The 20,892-nt window shown below is 35.0% G+C and overlaps 1 protein-coding gene across 1 annotated transcript in view; it reads right to left on the reverse strand.

Moving 5' to 3' along the window:
* Nucleotides 1-20,505, reverse strand: part of Fap (fibroblast activation protein, alpha) — a 69,358-nt gene extending 48,853 nt beyond the window's left edge. The window contains exons 1-8 of the mRNA XM_013027904.1: nt 20,304-20,505; nt 19,886-19,970; nt 8,019-8,117; nt 7,005-7,099; nt 5,986-6,060; nt 5,019-5,071; nt 1,624-1,696; nt 814-934 (exon numbers count right to left, since the gene is read on the reverse strand). Coding sequence (XP_012883358.1) covers nt 814-934; nt 1,624-1,696; nt 5,019-5,071; nt 5,986-6,060; nt 7,005-7,099; nt 8,019-8,117; nt 19,886-19,970; nt 20,304-20,309 — 607 coding nt within the window. The 5' untranslated portion in view covers nt 20,310-20,505. The remainder of the gene's footprint in view (nt 1-813; nt 935-1,623; nt 1,697-5,018; nt 5,072-5,985; nt 6,061-7,004; nt 7,100-8,018; nt 8,118-19,885; nt 19,971-20,303) is intronic.
* Between the last annotated feature and the right edge of the window lie 387 nt (nt 20,506-20,892).

The following is a 20,892-nucleotide window of genomic DNA, read 5'->3' on the forward strand; positions in this document are numbered from 1 at the left end:
CACCCACCTCCACACACACACACATACAAAATAAAATGGACAGTTTCTTTATGGAAAATAGAAGATAAAACTGAGGCGAGGTGCAGATGCCTCACACCTATAATCTTAGCTACTTGAAAGGATACGATGGTGGGAACTGTGATTTGAGGCCAGTCAGGGCAGCAAAGTTCATGAGACCCCTTCTCAGACAATAGTGCATGTCAGCCATCCTAGATACCTTGGAGGCTAAGGTTAGGAGGATCACTATTCTTGGGCCACCCTGAGCAGAAGGTCCGCAAAGATACTATCTCAACGCAAGAAGCTGAGTGTAGTAGCAAGCACCTGGCATCTCAACTAAAATAGGAAGCCTAAAATAGGTGGGTCAGTATGTGAGAGCAGGAAGCAAAATAGCACAACAATGGCTGTAGGTATATATGGCTCAGTGATAGAACACCTGCCTAGTAAGCACAAGACCCTGAAATTCAACCCCAGTGTTGCCAAAGAAAAGAGTAGTAACAAAACAAAACAAAACAAAGAAGCATACAAATGCATAAGCATGGTACTTAAGGCCTCTTCTGGCAGTATAAATCACTGTAATATAACATCATTACTACTACTTGAAAGTAATGTTCATGAATAGAAATCCTTCCAACATTCTGCTATCACGCCATGAATCCCATCAAGTATCTTCCATCCTGCTCATAACCTAATGACCTCTTTCAGAAGTGCAAGCATTCCCAAAATAAATGGCACTCTTCTAAATTTTACTGAATATATGAAATTGTTTTCAATTAAAGGTCTAATACAATGACAGTAGAAAAGAATGCAGCTTACCTTCATAAACCCAATCTGGAATTCCATTAAATATTCTATTTTCTCTTCCATTAAATGTTATTTGAAAAGGTGGATCTGCTGGTCTTTGCTTCAAATAGATATTGTTTTGATAGACATATACCTAGAAGGGGTAATGAGTTAGTTAATAAGAGGAAATATTTAACAGTACAAGAAAGTCACTGTAGTTGTTTTCATTATTCACCTAATATCCTTAAAAAGAGGACTAATTCAGAGGCAAAAATGTTTCTCAATTAAAATATTTTAATTGGTTAAAAGAACACAAGCAATTCACATTAACATCAATTATGCTTGTTAAATATATATATATATATATATAAAATCTCAAATAAGGCAAAGGTCCTCTCTAGTCAATGTTTTATTGCTCAAATAAATAATCATGCATATTGACAGATAGTTAAATAAATCTCTGAATATTAATAGCTAGCCAGATCTAATCTTTATTTAGAGTCCTTAAATAGGAGCTTGGACAAAATTTCATGTTGTCTGAAGCTAGTCTGGGAAACTTGTGAAAACCATATTTTTCCTGAGTTTTCTGGCACAACGCATTCTGGCTGAGTATAAGGATAAAGTTTTTGACTGCGATATTTAAAGAAGTCTACCCATGAGCTTGAGATTTTGCGGAATTCTCAGATGGGTTTCAATTTATCCAAACTCTTCCCGTTTTTAGCCACTGAAATAGTCATGAATGTATTTTTTTTTCTTTCAGGCAAGGAAATTTAACAAAGGCCAAAATCAAATGGCTTCTCCTTTATTTAAATGATTAGACACTTCTATAAATTAAACACTCACTAGTTTACTTCCAACAGGAGACCAGCATAAATACTGAATTGGACGAGGAAGCTCATACCCTCTTACAAATTCCCTAGAAGGAAGGAAAGAAAAGAAAGAAAGAAAGAAATATGACAAACCTCACTATTCAGTGAAAACTATTGGCACAAACAGAAAAATAAACAAATCATAAAATAGAGGGGAATTCTAAGAAAATCTGCTTTCACAAACCTAAAAGAATGATGCAGAAATGAGGCACTGGTGACATGACAGTGCTTTTCATTCTTATCCTAGTTATTTAAAAGCCACTTAACTTTTCTACATTTTAGTTTTCAGACCTTCGTAAATGCATAACAGATGTATAGGCTGATGAAACATCTCTAGAGACTGTTGAGTAGAATCCTTCATTTCAAAGAAGATAACTAACCATGTGCCTTAGAGAGATGATCTGGCTTAGAGATCACAGAGCTAGTTCTTGGCAGATCCCAAATTAAATTCATGTCTTTTAACCTCTGTGGTGGTAAAATTTGTACACACCAGAGTAAGATGGTTGCTGAAGTGCTTTCCAGCTCCGCAGATTCTATAATTGTGCTGAAGTTTAATATGTGCTCTTCCACGTTCTCATTCACAACCCCCATCCCCATCTCTGTGAATGCATATGCATTTCAAATTTTTGAAAATAAGATGCCATTTGACAATCTCCCCAGGGATCTGACTTGAAATAAGAAAAGGAAAGGAACATCTGATCTCAAGCTAAACTGAAAAACAGATCGTATACTGGGCAGTATGCCTTAAGCTTGCAAAGTTCTCCACCCATGGGGAAATTTCAAAATTTCTATTGGCCAAAAATCTTGGTTTGATGTTTAGAATCATTCTGTAAGTATTCAGTTGCATGACTTGCATTGTGAAGACTTTTCAGTAAGATTGCGTCTTGGTTTTTATGTGTTAAATAGTTATAGGATGCTGTGCTTAAACTTACCTTCTTGAAGATTGTATTAATGACTTCAAAAGAGTGTTTTTGTGGTGTCAAATCTTATCTCCGAAATCTAATTTGAGATCCCTTAAGAATGACCTCCTGCTGCTTCCAAAGCAATCCCTTTAACCTAGACCTAGCACATGCCTGACATTTCTATCTATTCTTTCAACACTTGGGACACCTATAAAGACCTACAACACACATCACCTTGATACCAACTTTGGGGTTGTGTGACATGCTATCTAGCAGGCAATAAGGGAACGTGGCACAGGTTTGGATAGGAAGATGAGCATGGGTGCTGCACTGGGAATCGTCGCCACCAGAGGGCAGTGTATGAGCCCACCTGGGGCAGTGTGTTAGCATCTGGCCTGGGGGAGACTGAGAAATGGTGCATGAATACAATTAAAAGTAAAGAAGCAGAAAGAGGATTCCGCCCTTTTTTTTGCAGTTCCCTCTGTCTTAGTTTTCTATTTAGGGTAAAGATAGTCTATGCAATTATGTAGCTACTCAGAAAGCTGATACCTGGAGGATCCAAGTTCAAAGCCAATCAGGGGAAGTAAAGTTCCCAGAAGTCCATCTCCAAAATAACAAACAAAAAACAGTCTAAAAGTGTGGCTAAATTAGCAGAGGACCAACTGAGCAACAAACTGAGTAAGTGCAAGGTCCGAAGTATGAGCTCTGTTACTACACAACCAAAAGATTATACTGTATTTATCTGCCCAAAAGAACTGTGCAGAACATTAATAAATTTATAAATTAATAAAATTCACCTCAGTCAAGGTCAATAGTTACTATTATTCAAGGCCCTAAAACGTACACAGATCATAATTAAGATTTGAACATTGTCATTTTCTTCAGGAATGCTTTTCAGCTTGGTAAACCCAGAAAATTTCAAGATTATTAAAATAAACCTACATGATTAACCTCTTAACTGATTTACTTGAAGATTACCACTTCATGAGACTAAAAGTATCTAGCGGTTAGTACCTCAAACTCTTCTGGAACTCTCTTAAGTATGCTTTTCACATAAAAAAGTGCTCAGTAAATACTTCTGGAGGGCTGGGAAGGTGGCTCAGTGGTAGAGCGCTTGCCTTGCATGCCTGAGGCCCTGGGTTCAATTCCTCAGCACCACATAAGCAAAAAGAAAAAAGCCAGAAGTGGCGCTGTGGCTCAAGTGGTAGAGCGCTAGCCTTGAGCTAAAGAGCTAAGGGACAGCACCTAGGCCCAGAGTTCAGGCCTGACGACCGGACCCAAAAAAATAAAAATAAAAAAATACTTCTGGAAATTGGTGATAATCTAGATACAAAGAAGGATTCTCAGAATAATCAAGAAAGATACTCAGAATTCATTACCTGGATTTAGAGTCTACTCAAAGTGGTGGCTCCTATTTCTTAATTTGATACTTTAAGGTGATCTGTTTTACTTTGCCACACATTTAAAAGAAGTAGATAACTTTTAAAAATTTTTGAGTTCTTGCTACACAATAGGAGAAATAGACCAGAAGATTTTTTTCAATACCCTCTCAAGCTTATCATTATTTTTCCTTTTATATTACTGTAAAGAAGGTATCACATTATGATGCGTAATTAAGCTAATTCATTTTTCTAAAGTACAAGTCTGGGCATGCCATTTTCAATTTGAAATCCTTCCATGACTTCTTCTTGTCACCAGAAGTAGGTCTCGATTCTCAAATGTTTTCCCCATTCTTTTCTGGGCCGTGCCTTCTCATGCATCCACCGGTCAGCAGGGCCCACTGCCAGCCTCAGCTAAATGGATATGTATCAAGTTTCCTGAACACTCCATGCTTGCTCTCCTCTTTGGAATTTCACGTACTCTTCCTTCTGCTGAAAATGTTGTCACTTCTTGCCTACTTATACAATCACTGATTTTTTTCTTTTAAATGATAACCATTTCAAATAGTTAAAATGTGCATAAGATAAACACTATAGTAAACTTTAATTTATATAAGAGCTATATTTAAGGAACCATGTAACATCTTAAGTGTTAACCCCTTTCTCACATTTTAAAAATTGATTTTAAATCACTGACTGAAGTATGTGTTCAGAGAGACAAGATAACTTTCTCCCACTTTCTGCCTCCCTCCACTGAAGAAGCCACCCTCTTGAAAATAGTGTCATTCCATATATGATTTTATCTTCTTCCTACATAGTTTATTTCCATAAATACCACATGTACAATTTTACTCTTTGAACATAAGAAGACTACATGGTTTATAAAAAATGCAAAATAGTTGTCCAACAAAAGGGAACACCAAAGAGGAATTTCCTAAAGTTTCTTATGATATGGGCTCTCATAAATTGTACAAGTGTGAGAAATTAAGATTAGTAACAAAAGAGTGTAAGATGAATCTCAAATTTGAGGTAGAATGGAAAAGTGTATTAGACTTAAATAATGTTAATAAACACGGGTGGAGTTTTACCCATTCCACAGGTCATAGATGCGGTAGGTGGCTGTGTAAGAATATCTCCAAAGCTGTCAGGAAAAAAGTGAAGTCAGATTAGAAGTTGTTAAAAGCTCCTATCAATAATATATAACCACAGTGCACTCATTCAAGGATCAGAATCCTAAGAGGATTATTTTCACAAAGTCCTAGGAGATTTCAATTGGAATCATGTTTTCATTTCTGGAGTTTTACTGTGGCCTTTAGTGCTATTTGTTCAAATTCCAGAACCAATTTCAGCAATGATTCAACTTTCACTCTATAGAAAAGTTACCCTAATATAAAAAATCTTATCTTGACGCATTCTATCCTAGGAATTCCCCCTTCGTGTCTTATCTGAATTGAAGTAAAGCCACTACAATTTTCACAGTCCACAGGGACTGACCCATACTTGGGTAAGGGCAATGATGGCTTTTCAAATCGAATAAAGATGTCATCCAACATAATGTTTTGTTACAAACTTCTGCCCTTTCTTTAATCATTTTTAAAAATAATACATGTTATAAGAATAAATAAGAGAAACTTAGTTTAGAGCTTCTGAATGAAGTTGTTCTTTTTCTTATTAAGTATATACAACTTTATTCAGAAGGAGTTCCACTTTCAAGAACAAAAAGCCTTTCTAAGATTAAACTGCATGGAAATTAACTATTGGTTTATGATACCAAATAGCTTTGGAATACAGGGATAATTCTCTTTTCTCATCTTATCAATAGCCCCAAATGAAAAAAAAAAGTTCACCAGAAAAAGTACTTTTTACTACCTTTTGAAAACCAGACAAGAATGCTAACTTAAAAATTATTTGCGCACATTTCAGTTCTGCTTCTCGACTCATTTAATTTTAAATATTAAAGATAGAGAACCATTAGTTACTTCAGTCTTTCTCTTTTATAAACTAAGTGTAGGTTAATAGGAGAAATAGTAGATACTCCAATTAAATACTTGATACCTTTGAGTAATCACTTTCTAGATATGCAAATTGTCGATCAGGTGATAAGCCATAATTTGAAGCATTCACGCTTTTCTGAAATGATGAAAAGCTGGTTAGGATACAGAGAAAACTAAAAGAGAGCCACAGAAATGTGTATTTCTGAAAGAATCCTTCATAATCAATACATTCCTACATATCCACACATGTAATACAACTGAAGAAAATGTCCCCATGTATCTGGTGTGTACAAAGAAATCTATTAGACTCTGCAGGTGGATGCAATAAATGAGAATAACTTTTTCATTTCAAGAAATGTGTAAAAAATAAAATTAGAAATTAGAGATCCTATATAGTATTGCAAAAGCATTTGGGAAGAAGGGATTGAACTGGAGGAAGAGAACAATTGGTTACACAATGAAGGTTATCTGAGCTTGGACTGAAAGATGAGTAGGCCTTGATGGGTCATAGAACGAGGAAGGCAGGACCACTTGGACCGCAAAATCATAGCTACCATTTGTTCAACATCTATTTTATAGTAGCACTGACTCTAAGTGCTTCCAAACGTTATTTCATTTAATTCTTCTATGGGAAGATGTGGCACTGAGGTTTGCACTGAAGGCCGCATTCTTGCTAAGCCAATGCTCTACACTTGACCTGTGCTACTAACACTCATTTATCAGTATTCCTACTTTATAGAGGAAGAAGCAGAAGCCTAGCAAAGTTAGTGCAGTATAGAACTGTACCTATTTTTAATAACTAATAAATGATCTATGATCTGAACTTTGATGGACCGGACTGAAGGTTAAGTTTTTTTAACTCTTATTTTATGCTGCATTATTTTCACAGAAGAGGAGAACTGCAAGATTTAAAAGAAAGCCAAGAACGGCAGTCTAGCTACAAGAAAAGACTGATTATAATGGGGAGATAGAGCTGGGATGGCTGGTGGGTCCAGAGCAGATGCTAAGAATCAGAGCAAGTCTTTGGTCAGTGAAGAGCTGGCAAAGGTTTCTTAAGAGAAAGTTGATGCTAATACATACCATGGTGCTATTACTCAAAAGGACATATGACTCTCCTGTTTCAATATTATAAAGTACTATATTATTATCTGTAGATTGATGAAGATATTCTTGTCCTTTAAATAAGAAAGAAAGCAACACTTGAAATAATCTGCTTAAGAAGAAATTGATTTATAAGAAAAGAAATCTCTCTTACTTCATAGACTTGCTTTGCTATTCCTCCCTGTCCAGTACATATTGTTCCATCAGATTTAAAATGACAAATCTGAGATTGGAAGGAAGAAAGGATTCTTTTTTGCGCTTCCCACAAAGATGCTGTATTTGGTAGTATCAACCTCATTCTAATGGATTCAGGAAACTTCAAATAAAATGTAGTTTTCTCATGCTTCTGATGAGGACAAGCTAGCTCAACATGGCATAATTCTTTTGTAAGAGTAAAAATAAATTATATTTCAGATTTTAATTTAGTTTAAGACCTTTTCCATTTGGAGTTCCTTTTCTAAAAAGGAAAATGAAAACATTCTATTTTGTTTAGTAGCACTCTGCACATTCAACTCTAATGGCCTAAGCTGTTTGATCTCACCCCTTATTTGATGGAATTTATTTGAGCTTCTAACTGGAAGAGCTATATGTAAATATCAATTTTATCTAGAGTTTGATGTCCAGGTGATTCCATCTGCTTTCCAGATTGTCTAGCATTGCTCTTTCAATAAATCTCTTGTGACCTCACCAAACCAGGTGCTTGTCTTTCTTTCTTAAAGCAATGCTAGACATTGAAATCCTTTCAATGGCATTTTCAACTTTTACTATTGTGTTAAAACTCCTACTGGTCTCATTACCAGGTGGTAAACCAAGTCTGAATGGTTTTGTCTAAAGTGCTGTGATGGGTACTTGAACTCAACAAATATTTCCTCCTTTGCTCATTTTTACTGACATGGCTTCCATTATCATTGAGATACATTGGTACTAACACCCAAACAAAACCAAATTTAGGATCCTTTCCCCTGAAGAAGGTTAGAAGTAAAATTCACTTACCTGAAATCCAGTTTGGAAAAAATGTTTTATAAGAGAATGTTCCATTTAAAATATCCTTCAGTGTGAGTGTTCTCCCTGTACTTTCTTCCGAGGGATGGACTTTGGGGAAGGAAGACATATTATTATTAAAAACAAGGTTAGTGAACTCAAATGACTTCTAAGCCTGGCCTTCATCTGTTTGTTTGTTTGTTTTTCCTCCTGAGAGAACCTGCTATTTGTGTGTGTGTGTGTGTGTGTGTGTGTGTATGTGTGTTGTGCTATATATGTTGGGGGGGGGAATGTGTAGTGTGTGTGCACTCATGCATGTGTGTGCTTTTGTGAGACTTGATCTCAGAGCCTAGGAGCTTTCCCTTCATTTTTGTGCTCAGGCTAGCACTCTACTACTTGAGCTAAAGTTCTCCTTCTTACTTTTTGGTGTTGAATTTGTGGTAAGTGTCTCATGGAATTTCCTTCCCAAGCTGGCTTCAAACCATGATCATCACATCTGAACCTCCTGAGTAGCTAGGTTTAAAGCATTACCCACTGATGCTTGGTCATTATATTAATAAAAGTTTTGCAGACAAGTTAAACAAGGTGTCAAGAGATAGTTTGACCATCTGGAATGGATAATTGATAGTAATGTTTAGAGGAAGAAGAAGGGGTAGATTGTAGAAGTGGACAATACAAAGCCCAGAGACCTTATTCTTCAGTGAGTGAGGAGCTGTTTCATGATGAGGAAGATCTAGAAAGAGGCCTCAACTACTTTGGGCCCTGCAGAACTAGGATTTCAGACCATGTGGCTGTGACTGAAAACCTAGCCTCTTAAACAGTTCACTGTACTCCTATATTTCACTATGATAACTCATTTTCAATTCAATATATATTAACATCCCATTTGGTTGAATGAGATCAAAGCCTTAACAAACATAGTGATTTTGTTTTCCTGATTTTGTAGCTTTAAAAAAGAAGAAGTTGGGGCTGTGAAGGTGGCTCAGTGGTAGAGTGCTTGCCTTGCATGCCTGAGGCCCTGGGTTCAATTCCTCAGCACCACATAAGCAAAGGGAAAAAAAGCTAGAAGTGGCGCTATGGCTCAAGTGGTAGAGCGCTAGCTTTGAGCTAAAGAGCTGAAGGACAGTGCCCAGGCCCAGAGTTCAGGCCCCATGACTGGACCCCCCCTCCAAAAAAAAAAAAAGATAAAAAAGAAGAAGTTGTACCAGACCTAAACAGAACCACATGACCTCTAGCAACGTTTTTACAAATTCTGGGTATAATGGCTTTCCACAGAAAAACTAACCTATCATAGGTCACACATGAATTTCATCAATAGTAGAAGCTCTCTGAACAACTGTACTTTTTGAACGTGACTTTATTCTCAGAAAAGCTCCTTAAAGGTCCCAAAGGCAAGCAGGTATTCCAGATGGATAATGAGGCAAATAACTTCAGAGTCTATTATATAGCTACTGTCATTCTCATTCTTGCCACATTGCCCCTATCCAGGCTTTCAGTTATAACCTCAAACTTGCAAAAATGGCCAACACCTTAAATAACATTTGTGAATCTGGCATTTGTCCAAGTGAGAATAAAATTGTCAAAGATAGGAGCCATGATATTCTCCCACTACAATTCTTACAAGGGTTCTCATGAATATTCTTTTAAAGACCAAAGATGCAAATCTTAAACTACATCCCAAGCTGGTCTGGAGCGCCCTCTACAGCCCTTCCTGCACTTTTTAGTCTCCAAACATATTGGTTTTTTGTTGTTGTTGTTGTTTATTTTTTTTGTTTTTTTTTCTCCTCTGACCCACCCCTTCTCTCTGCCTGGCTTCTGTTCCTCTTACCATTCCCTCTTTGCCTCATAATTTCTATTCTCTTTCTGATCCATCACTTAGCTTAAAATCCCTTGTTAACTAATTTCAATGGTCTCCTCCGTTTCAGAGAATTGGCCCTGTTCTATAATTATGTGTACATTTAAGCGATTGTTTGGTCATTTCTCTAACTTTTACTGCATGATCAAAACAAAATCATAAGGTCTAAGATATGTGTCTTACTTTGCTCATCATTATGACTCCAGAGTCTAACTTATATGTACATGCATTTAATACTTGCTGAATGAATGACTGCATGGGATGAAAGGTAGATGATTGGATTGAAGAGATAAATGTACTTGTTTTGAATTGTCAGCATGGTGTTGGTCAATCTTTGGCATCCTACCTTGCTCATCTATGATACAAATTATTGGGCTAGATGATACTGTGACCCTTTCCACTATTCAATACAAGATTTGGAAAAGTGGCACTCAATCAACTCTATTAACTTTAACGATCATAAATGTACTTCATATGGTTAAAGTAAAATTTTCTCCTAGAAGATACAATCTTCTGATTATTTTAACCCATTTCCTCAGAAATACACATAAATCAATACACTTGATAATATCATGAATTTGTTTTCTTTTTTGGGGGGGTGGGTTCTAGTCGTGGGGCCTGAACTCTGGGCCTGGGTGCTGTCCCTCAGCTCTTCAGCTCAAGGCTAGCACTCTACCACTTGAGCCAAAGCGCCACTTCTGTCTTTTTTCTTTTTGCTTATGTGGTGCTGAGGAATCGAACCCAGGGCCTCAGGCATGCAAGGCAAGCGCTCTACCACTGAGCCACCTTCCCAGTCCCTGAATTTGTTTTCTTAACTTATCAAAATTTATTTTGATTATTTCATAGGAACACAAGTGGTTGGTGAGCTCCTTTGTAACTAGATACTGAATAGTTTATAACACAAAGCTGCCCCATGTTTTAAATATCCATCTTCTTATATTTTCATTTCAACTGAGACTGTATACTCTGCACAATCATTTATAATGAAACATATTTAACAAGTGTTTTGTGCAGAATTCATACCATTGATATTGTAAGTCTCACTTAATAACTAAGAATCTTTACAACAATAACATTAGAAAGATTGTTGTGTTTAAATCAATTTTATTTAGCTTTCTTAAGAGCCCATTGCAATCTGTTTATAATGTAACCAACAGAAAATTATAACACTATTTATAATGGAGATGATTTTCCTTTAGAGATATATTATAATATCCAGATGGAAAAAAAATGGTGAACTCATTAGCTTTGGGTACCAAAATAGCTAGATGATTTTATGTTAAAATGTTGTAATATTAATTCAATAAATGACTGTCATTGTGGTGATCTGTTATTTTTTAGGTCTAACATAAGTAATATTTTAGTTATGGCTAATTTCCTATGTCATAATTTTGGCTATTTATGTAAAAAATAATACTTCAGTTGTGGCTACTTTCTATGTCATAATTTTTTCTTGTTTATATATTTTTGTCTATAATTTCCCTCATTTGATAGTATCATGAATTGGTTATGCTTAATTGAAATTGCACAGCTAGAATTAATCTTTTTTTAAATAGAAGGTTAAGTTAGTGAGATAATTCTACTGAAATATTTTTTATACTTGCCACATGGTAGTGGCTAGTCCACTACATACAGTTCATACATGTGATCCTTTGTATTATCAGAAGTCATCATATTTGGATCTTAGAAGAGAAAATCTAAGTAGCTATAATTCTAATTATATTTTAGATCAATGTATTGATCAATGTAATATAATGTTGATAATTCAATTGAATTATTAATACAATTAGTACTAATGTATATGTTAAAATTTTCAGATTATTTTAAAATCCTTACTTATTTTACTTTTCGTTTCACTAATCATCCTTTTTATCAATTATTTCCAAAATATAACAACAGTTAGTACTTTACTTTTTAAAAATCTCTAAGCTAAGTTATCCAGGAAGACTTCATTTATTATTATATTTTATGTATTACTTTCATTAGTCATTTATTTATATGGTTTTATAGTAGTTATAAATGCCAACAGTTTATATAGAGATTTAGCATATGTCCTGTTATGACTCAAAATATCTGTAAAATATTTTAAAAATCTATTAGTGGTACTACTAATTGCCACAATAAGAAAAATCATCATCAGAACCTAAAAGGTAGGTGTACAAATACATAAAAAGAGTAGATATAGCTGGGTGCCGATGGCTCACACCTGTAATCTTAACTACTCAGGAGGCTGAGATCTGAGGATCTCAGTTTCCAAGTCAGACTCATCAAAAAAGTCCATGAGACTCTTATCTCCAATCAACCACCAGAAGAACATGGAAAGTGGCCCTGTGGCCCAAGTGGTAGCTGTAGCATTGATCTGAAGAGCTGAGGGAAGCGCACTGGCCCAGAGTTCAAGCCCCATGACTGACCCCCACCCCGGCCAAAAAAAAGAGTAGATGTAAAAATACAGATGCAGATGATAAGCCAGCTACATCTGTCTGAGAATGAGGTTAATGTCACAGGCTGATTATTCCTACCCTGCTCTTACCTTTGTACACTATCTACCAAATATGCTAACGATTACAAAGTATAATTATTTTGTTGGTATGCTGGAAGCAGTTAAATTTACCCTCAGTAAAATATGGAGAGTTTTGACAAGTGATTTTTCTCTTCCTGCTAAAAGTGACCACATTTATAATATATGCAACAATGATTCTACTCCAGGTCATATGTTAGAATGGAAATGAAAATAACACTCAGAATTTCAAATCCAATTATTTGTATACTTTACATTAGTAGGTAGTACATTACATTAATAGTGAATTATCAGTGTTATTATCATACCAATTACAAGTGGAGTGACTTTCTACGTAACCCTATGAAAATATCTGCAGCCTTTTGTCATTTAAACTTAATTCATTGAACAGGAATATTTTCCATGTCTATATATTTCTGGTCAAGAATTCAATAAAGCATGTGTCTTTAGACATGAAGAAAGAAGTTATGTTTATTGACTTCTTCTTCCTCACCTTCCTCCTCCTCCTCCTTCTCCTCCCTCCTCTTCCTCCTCCTGCTCCTCCTCCTTCTTCTTTGCATAATAACTAGAATAATACCTACATACAGTGGAAGCCCAAGCAATATTTTTGTTCTATGAAAAGATAGACTGATTTGGCAAATATGGTCTTTGCTTGCTTTAGATAACTCTCCTTCAGATATAATGCTTGTCTTTATTTTCTACCTTCTGGTCCACATTAAAAAAATCATACATGTGTGCATGTGTGTGTGTGTGTGTGTGTGTGTGTGTGTGTGTGTGTGTATTCTTCTACTTATATATGCTTTTATATTCAAATGTTTACTCGAATTTTTCTAGGGAGCATGAGGAGGGCTTGTTTAAAAATAGATTTCTAGGGCTAGGAAGGTGGCTAGGTTGTAGAGTGCTTTCCTTGCATGCATGAGGCCCTGGGTTAGAGTTCTCAGCACCACATAAACAGAAAAAGCCAGAAGTGGCACTGTAGCTCAAATGATAGAGCACTTGCCTTGAACTGAAGAGCTAAGCAACAGTGCCCAGGCCCAGAGTTCAGGCCCCACAACTGGCAAAAAAGAAAAAAGAAAATAGATTTCTAGTCTGTATTTCAAATCTACAAGAGTCCTGTAAGTCTTAAATTTTGATGAGCCCAGTGATTCTTCTGCAAAGAATCCCAACTTAATGGTTTCATTGATTTCCCCCCCCCCCCGTTCAATGTACTCTTGTGCCTATTAATGGAATTACTCCTTGACTATAAATTCCTGGAATTTGTGTGAGCTACATAGCAACCCACACTTCATGGATTTCACAAGAGTATCAGAGATCTTGTATGTCCTCCAATAGTCTCTTCTTTGTGGCTACTACCTTTGCTGATTGGCTGATTGTGTAGAGATGGAGAAAAGGCAAGAAGTCTTTGTGTGGAAAAAGCACATCATATTCTACCACTATGTGTGTATATGTGTATGTACATATATGTGTGAATATAATACATGTCTCAAAAAACTGTCTCAGATACCTAAAAATATTCCATTTGTAGTTATTGAATGAATTAATGAAATTTCATGACTTTCTAAAAATATCAAAATATAATCCTTTGGTAATTTTGGAAAAATAGCTTTGGCATTTGTATATCCAAAGTCTAGTAGTTTAAAGAAAGTTAAAAGGAATTCAGAAAGTATATCTCTTTTTACAAGTAACTGATATTTACTTGATTAGCAAGCATTTAATTCCTTCAGTACTCTTCAGTTCATTAGGCGCATCTTTACCATAGTTACTCATGTATTGCTGAAACATTCAAATTAACTATGTTTTAATTATTTGCATCTTCAACTTGTTAAGTAAAGCTGAAAATGATTTCTATTATGTATGCAAGAAATTGCAATTCACAATGTGATTTACAAGCAAGCAATGATTCACGATCCTCCTAATTCTTTCTTAAAACTTTGTGCTTCATTTTTATTTGGGCTTTGTCTGCCATTTAATTGTGTAGTCCTAAAAGACTGACAGTAATTGTTAGAGTAGAAACATATTATATTAGCATTAATGTTTATCCTAAAATAAATGAGAAAACATGCTCTGTTAAGTGGGAACACATTGGTTATCAGGACTTACTGTTCTGCTTTCAAACTTGGTTTAAAATTAATGTTTAGAAGGCCATCCCAGGAAACAGGTGTGGGACCCCACGCGAACCACATACATCCTTCTACTGGCTCTGCAGAGAAGCTGGTTTAGATAAGTATCATTTGGAAGAATCTTTCCACCTAGTCTATCAGGTTATGGTTGTTGAAATTATTAGGATGTGAACTATACTGTTTACAAGTTATTAAAATCAAATGTGGGCCCAATGCCAACAACTTTTCAAACAGTGGATCCAAGATGGTTTTATGCCATAAATAGGAAGTGTTTAAATCTGTCGAGTTTTGTAAATGGCTAGTGTTCTACATTCATTGTGTCCCGTTAAATCTTCACAACAATCCTGTGAGATAAATGTTGTGATGAATATCTTTCACTGATTCGAAAACAGCGATTAGAGAGGTAAACTAACCTGCTAATGCATTACACATCAGGCTGTAAAATCCCAGCTCCGTATAATTTTAGAGATTAAACACTCAAACATTGCACTCTAATTGCAAAATAAAGTCATATTTGCAATAAAACCCTGGCATATACCAAATATAAAGAGAAACCTGAGAACCAAACCATGTAAAAAGTGGGTAAAATCATTGTGTCCAGATTCTGGTTTAAGAAAACATGAGGCAATTTGAGCATGTTCGAAGCAAAGAGATTGTTCCTATAAGGCACTTATTGTCTGGTGTCTACAAATAATTCTGAACATGTCATTCAAATGAATTAGCTTTTATTTTTTTAAAAAAGAGTCACTCATTGGCATGTTGTACCATTTAAACTAGGGTTAATTGCTTTGTCATGAAAGCTAAAGCTTTCAAATATCATGGTCCTGATCAGCTTAATGCATGAGAACATGAATGGCCAATGCCATCTGGGGACTATGAAGATGAAAGCAAACCTTGTCTATTTTTAAGACTCACTCAGTTTTCTTTGGCAGCTCATTTTCCTCCAACTTCTACTTTGAATTGTGGTGTGGATCTTTTATTGTATTGTTTAAGGCCAAAGGTCATTTCATTCTTCCAGAGTTTGTATTACACATCCCTGGGATGACTCAAACCCTACCACCACTCACGGTGCCTCACCCCCACTGGATTATCCTCTGAAATCTCACCATTATTTTAAAATTCTGCTTTAATACATGCACTTGACTTTCAAGATTATTATGTATAGTAAAGGCAGTCACCACACATATGTGAAAATGGAACCAGTTGATTTGAGGGGAGAGGGAGGGGGTTGGATAGATGGGAGAAGAATGATGATAGACATAAAACTAATCAAGATGCATTGATTGTAGTCATACACTGATATGAAGTAAAGCACCTTTGCATAACTACTTAAATATAATATAAAGAGTCATTATATTCAATGTTGATGAGATAAAACGATCCATATTCTTCCCAAGGTATCTTCATATATATGGCCCTACTCTGAGCCATAGTGAACTATGACTTCTCCATTCCCTTACTCCAGGACTGCTAACTCTTTATCCACAACATTTCTCTATTTTTGTCAGCTTTTTTCCCCATTTTTTTCTGCATCCATAAAAGCAGGCCAGATTCTATTTAGGCAAAGCCTAACTATTTTAAGTTTTATTTCTAGTATTTCATTTTTGGTATTGATTTGCATTTCTCTAATGACCAATGACGTCAAGAGTCATTATGTACTTACTAGTTGTTTGTACATCTTCTTTGGCTAAATGTTTATCTTTTATCCATATTTTCATTGGTTTATTTGCTTGTCTACTTACTGCCTTGGAGTTCTTAAGATATTCTGGCTCTGAGTCCCTTATCAGATATGACTTGCAAATATTGGTTCCTGTTCTGTGGACAGCCTTTCACTTTTTTTTTTTTTAATGTTGCTCTTGCTAACTCAAACATGGTAGACTTGAGGAATCCCAACTTAAGTATTTTATCTTTTGTTGCTTGGGCTTTTGATCATATTTAAATCACTGCTTAATACAAGGAGATGAAGATTTATTCCTAGGTTTTAAGTTTTTGGTTTTTTTTGTCAGTGGTGGGGCTTGAGCTCTGAGCCTGGGTGCTGTCCCTCAGCTCTTCAGCTCAAGGTGAGCCCTTTACCATTTGAGCCACAGTGCCACTTCCAGTTTTCTGGAGTTAATTGGAGATAATAGTCTCATGGACTTTCTGCCCAGGCTGGCTTTGAACTGGGATCCTCAGATCTCAGCCTCCTAAGTAGCTAGGATTACAGGCATGAGCCACTGGTGCCCAACAGGTTTTAAGAATTTTTATATATTCCTTTTTTATCTAAGTCTTGGATTAATTTTTAGTTAGTTTTTGTGTATGAAGTATGAGGAAGGGAATCAAATGTTGCTCTTTTGTACATGGACATCCAATTGTTCCAGTACCACTGACAGTTAACGTTTCCCCAATAAAACTGTTGTGATGTCTTTATGAAAAAAATCAATTAACCATTAGAGTATTGTTTATTTTTGGACTTTCATTTCCATTTCATTGATTCATTTATCTATACTTATTTCAATACTTCACAATCTTTTTTTATCTAGTGAGTTTTTGAAACAGGAGTTATGATTTCTCTAGATTTTTTGTTTTCTTTTAAAAATTAGGCGCTTTTAAAAATGGATTGAGGATCAGTTTCTGAAACACACACACACACACACACTAGAATTTGAATTGAGATTGCATTTAATCTGTAGACAAATTTTGGGATTATGGCCACTAAAATATTAGTTTACTAATTAGTAAACATGGTTTACCTTTCTATTTTTAATCTTATTTTTAGATTTAGATTATTCATTGATAATGGTTAGCTAGATAAAGATAGATAGATAGATAGATAGATAGATAGATAGATAGATAGATAGATAGATAGATAGATCAGTTTTAGGATAAAATGAATTTTCAGGACTTTCTACAAACAAAATTGTGTCATTGGGAAATATATGAGTATCATTTATTTCCTTTGACTAATTATCTATCTATCCATCTATCTATCTATCTATCTATCTAGAATCAACAAAAACTATGTAACAGAAGTAGCTATATTTAACAGAAAGCAGTATATTGTCCATCTTCCAAAGGAAAACAATGAGTCTATCATTAAGTATAGTGTGCCTTTTAAGAGGTGAAGGGATTTTTCTATTTCTAGTATGTTTAAGGCTTTATCATGAAAGAGGATTGTATTTTGTCAACCACTTTTTCTGTTACTATTTTAATGATTATGTGGGTTTTGTACTATCAATCAGTAAGATTTTTTAAAATGTTAAACTGAAATATTTGCTTGTTTTAGCTCAAGCAGATGAGGGTAGAAGAAAAAGAACAGTCCAGGATAAAGATTTCAACTTACTGCTGGCAGAATTAAGAAGAACATTTTTTAATTGAAATACATCAAACAGAAGTGACTACTAATCATCTTTGATTAGACAGATACACTTAGAATAGAAAAGACAATACATATATTTATTAAGCATTTTTACTACCTGTAAAAATTTTTAGAAAAAAAGTAATAGCTAATATTTATCAAATGTCTGTTTGTCACTATGTGGTGATACTTACTTTCAATTAAGTCCAAGGAAATGACAAAGAACTTCTATAAACCTTTCATTGAGGTTGAAGAATAAAGAAAACATCAATTATGAAGCAACAAAGGATATATAGAATATATTTGAAAAATTCTGGAACCTCTGTAACTTTCTAATTCTTTGTTGTTCTCACATCTCTAATTCTTTTTAAAGAGAAATAACAATGTGTTCTTCTTGGGATCAACACAAATAAAGGAATCAGGGAGTTTAGCTTTTGCTGTCTGTATGACTACATCTTCACAAAGTAGGAGGGGAAATGCCTCTGAGAAAGATCCTGAAGAAACAGTGAATAAAGTTCAGACAAAAGAAAATCAACTAGAAGGCAATATAGTAGGCTATATATTTGTGCTATTCATATTGAAACTTGGTTAGGAGGAAAGATTGAGATTATATGTATTAAACAAATGCATATATGTATAAGTAAACATGCATTGGCAATGCAAATATGATGAATTTCTTATTAGAAACTATAGTTTAAATTCCCTGCAGTACCTGTAGATGTTGAGACAGGCCCCCAAGAAAATCCACATATTTTTGTTTCACAAACTTTTACACATTGGAGAGAAAACTACAATTTTAAGTATTGCAGAGTTTCTTTAAGAATCAGGTGCTAATTCAATAGATTGGACTCAAAAGATCAGATACTTGTCTACCTGGAAATTATACATTCAAGGAAGTGTGGCTACAAAGTAACTGATGAGGGATTCTAATGTTAAAATAAACTAGACTTCAAATTTTATTGAAAAACCTATGGAGACGCTACACACATCTCAACAGCCTAACATGAATCTGTGCTAGCCAATAACAGGAAGTACAGATGTAAGAACATTGTCTTTATCCTTCTACCCTACATTCATTTCTTATTCTGTGAAAATCCCAGGAGTATTTTGGATTTTTCAACTTCTTATGTGCTTCATTTCCATTTTTGAACTCATGCATTCTTAAGCTTGATCTTCCTTTATTATTAGTTAACTTTTAGCCAAAGTTATTTCATATATTAGCTGTCAGAAACATTATTTGTTAGCAAAAACTTTCCCCTTTTTCCTAGACCCTAAGGAATATGGTTTGTTATTATTGAATTCTTCCCCCCACCATACATCCTTTTTATAAGATCAATTTCTCTAAGTTTTTCATAAAAATCCTAATTCTTTAATGTTAATAATGATTAGTAGACAAAGAATTCAGAAATGGTCTCAGTATCAGCTCAGATATTTTCTAATTCTCAGTGAACTCAAAATTTAATCCTTTTTGTTAAAGGATTTAACGTACCACTAAAATAATGCCTGCTTAATTGTGTTTTATCTTCTAATTTAATGGCTCATTGCTACTGTATCCAGCATAACAACTTTCACATTTTCATTCAGATATTCTTGAGATCTCTATTCTTAACTTCTGTAAGATTTTTTTCAAGAACTATTTGGTAGTAAAATATCCTCCACAGATTGTTTTTTAACTTTTTCGTCTTACTTGTTTTTACTTTCTATAAGGAAAACCTATTAACAAAAATCAATGCTAGTTAAAAATACTGACTTTCAAGCTATGTAAAGATCTACTTCACATGTATTTGGGGGATGGTGGGGGTTATGTGCAACAGTTCTAAGATTTTTCTATTACTATATAAACTCTGTAAACCTCTTCCAACCCTTCTTTATATTCTTCTGTATTTCTGGTTTTGCACAACAACCTATCTGTAAGCTTATATGTCTTCTTAGAAATAACAGCCTTAATTTGGAAAATAAGCACTTAGGAAAATCTTCAACTGCTTGTGATCACACATTAGTGCATTTCCCAACTATTCTAGGCAGATTGAGCAAATCAGGGATCTCTCTTACCTCTCGAAGGACGTAAGACAATGCACATCACCAATAAAGCAAGCCCAGCCGAGGCAGAAACTCCAAACACAATCTTTATCCATGTCTACATAAAATAAAGAAAGTTAGGCATCTACACTGTTCCTGTTAAATAAACAACCCAAATGGTAAGACTTTGTTTACACTTAAATCTTATTTCTCCTTCCCTATAAAGCTTTCGATTGTCTTCCACTGATCTGGTGATAATTACTGGAATTCTTCCAGCTCAGCAAGGACAAATATTTCTGCAGTACATTTAGAACAATTTCCCAATCCTGACCTGCTCCAGGAAGTAAATGCATACAGATCCTCACTTTCAAAATAACAGAAAACTTTGTTTATAGGCAATCCAGACAACCTCCATACTTTTTAAACACTACCTGAGGCTACAAATACTAACCTTCATTCTTCCAGATGTTTTTGAAAGTTAGCTAATTTTGACTGCAGAACGTGGGTCACTGGAGTTGTGAAAATGTTGAAAAGAAACCAGTCGGTCTTCTGAGTTGGAGGCTGAAGTCAGGACAAGAGTTTCTTCTTTCCACGGACTTTTGAATACCGTGCCAAATTTCAAAAGATTTCTGTAAAATTAGAAACAGATTTTGGGGGCGTTCTTGGCCTTGAAATGAACTATGAGTGGCTCAGGGGAAGTTTTAAGGCTTTTTCATCTCTATAAATCCAACACCAACTTCTGCTTACATTGACATACAGAGTTTTTTTATTTTGTTATTTTTGCATCCAAGTTTGTTTCGTTTTCCCTAGCAGTCACTCATGAACTGTTTTGGTAACACAGTAGGTTTTGTACAATCTTTTCTATTTACAGCCAAAATATGAATTTTTAACAAGAAAAATTTCTTGGTCTGCACATTATACATATATCGAACTTTTAACATAGGAAGGACATTAAAACCACATAAGACTTTCCGAGAACTACAACATATAACTGCACATTTTCTTCCACTGGGAGATTATGAGGCACAGCCGACAGAAAT

This window comes from Dipodomys ordii, unplaced genomic scaffold, assembly GCF_000151885.1.
Source record: "Dipodomys ordii isolate 6190 unplaced genomic scaffold, Dord_2.0 Scaffold5, whole genome shotgun sequence".
In the NCBI taxonomy this organism is placed as follows: Eukaryota; Metazoa; Chordata; class Mammalia; order Rodentia; family Heteromyidae; genus Dipodomys; species Dipodomys ordii.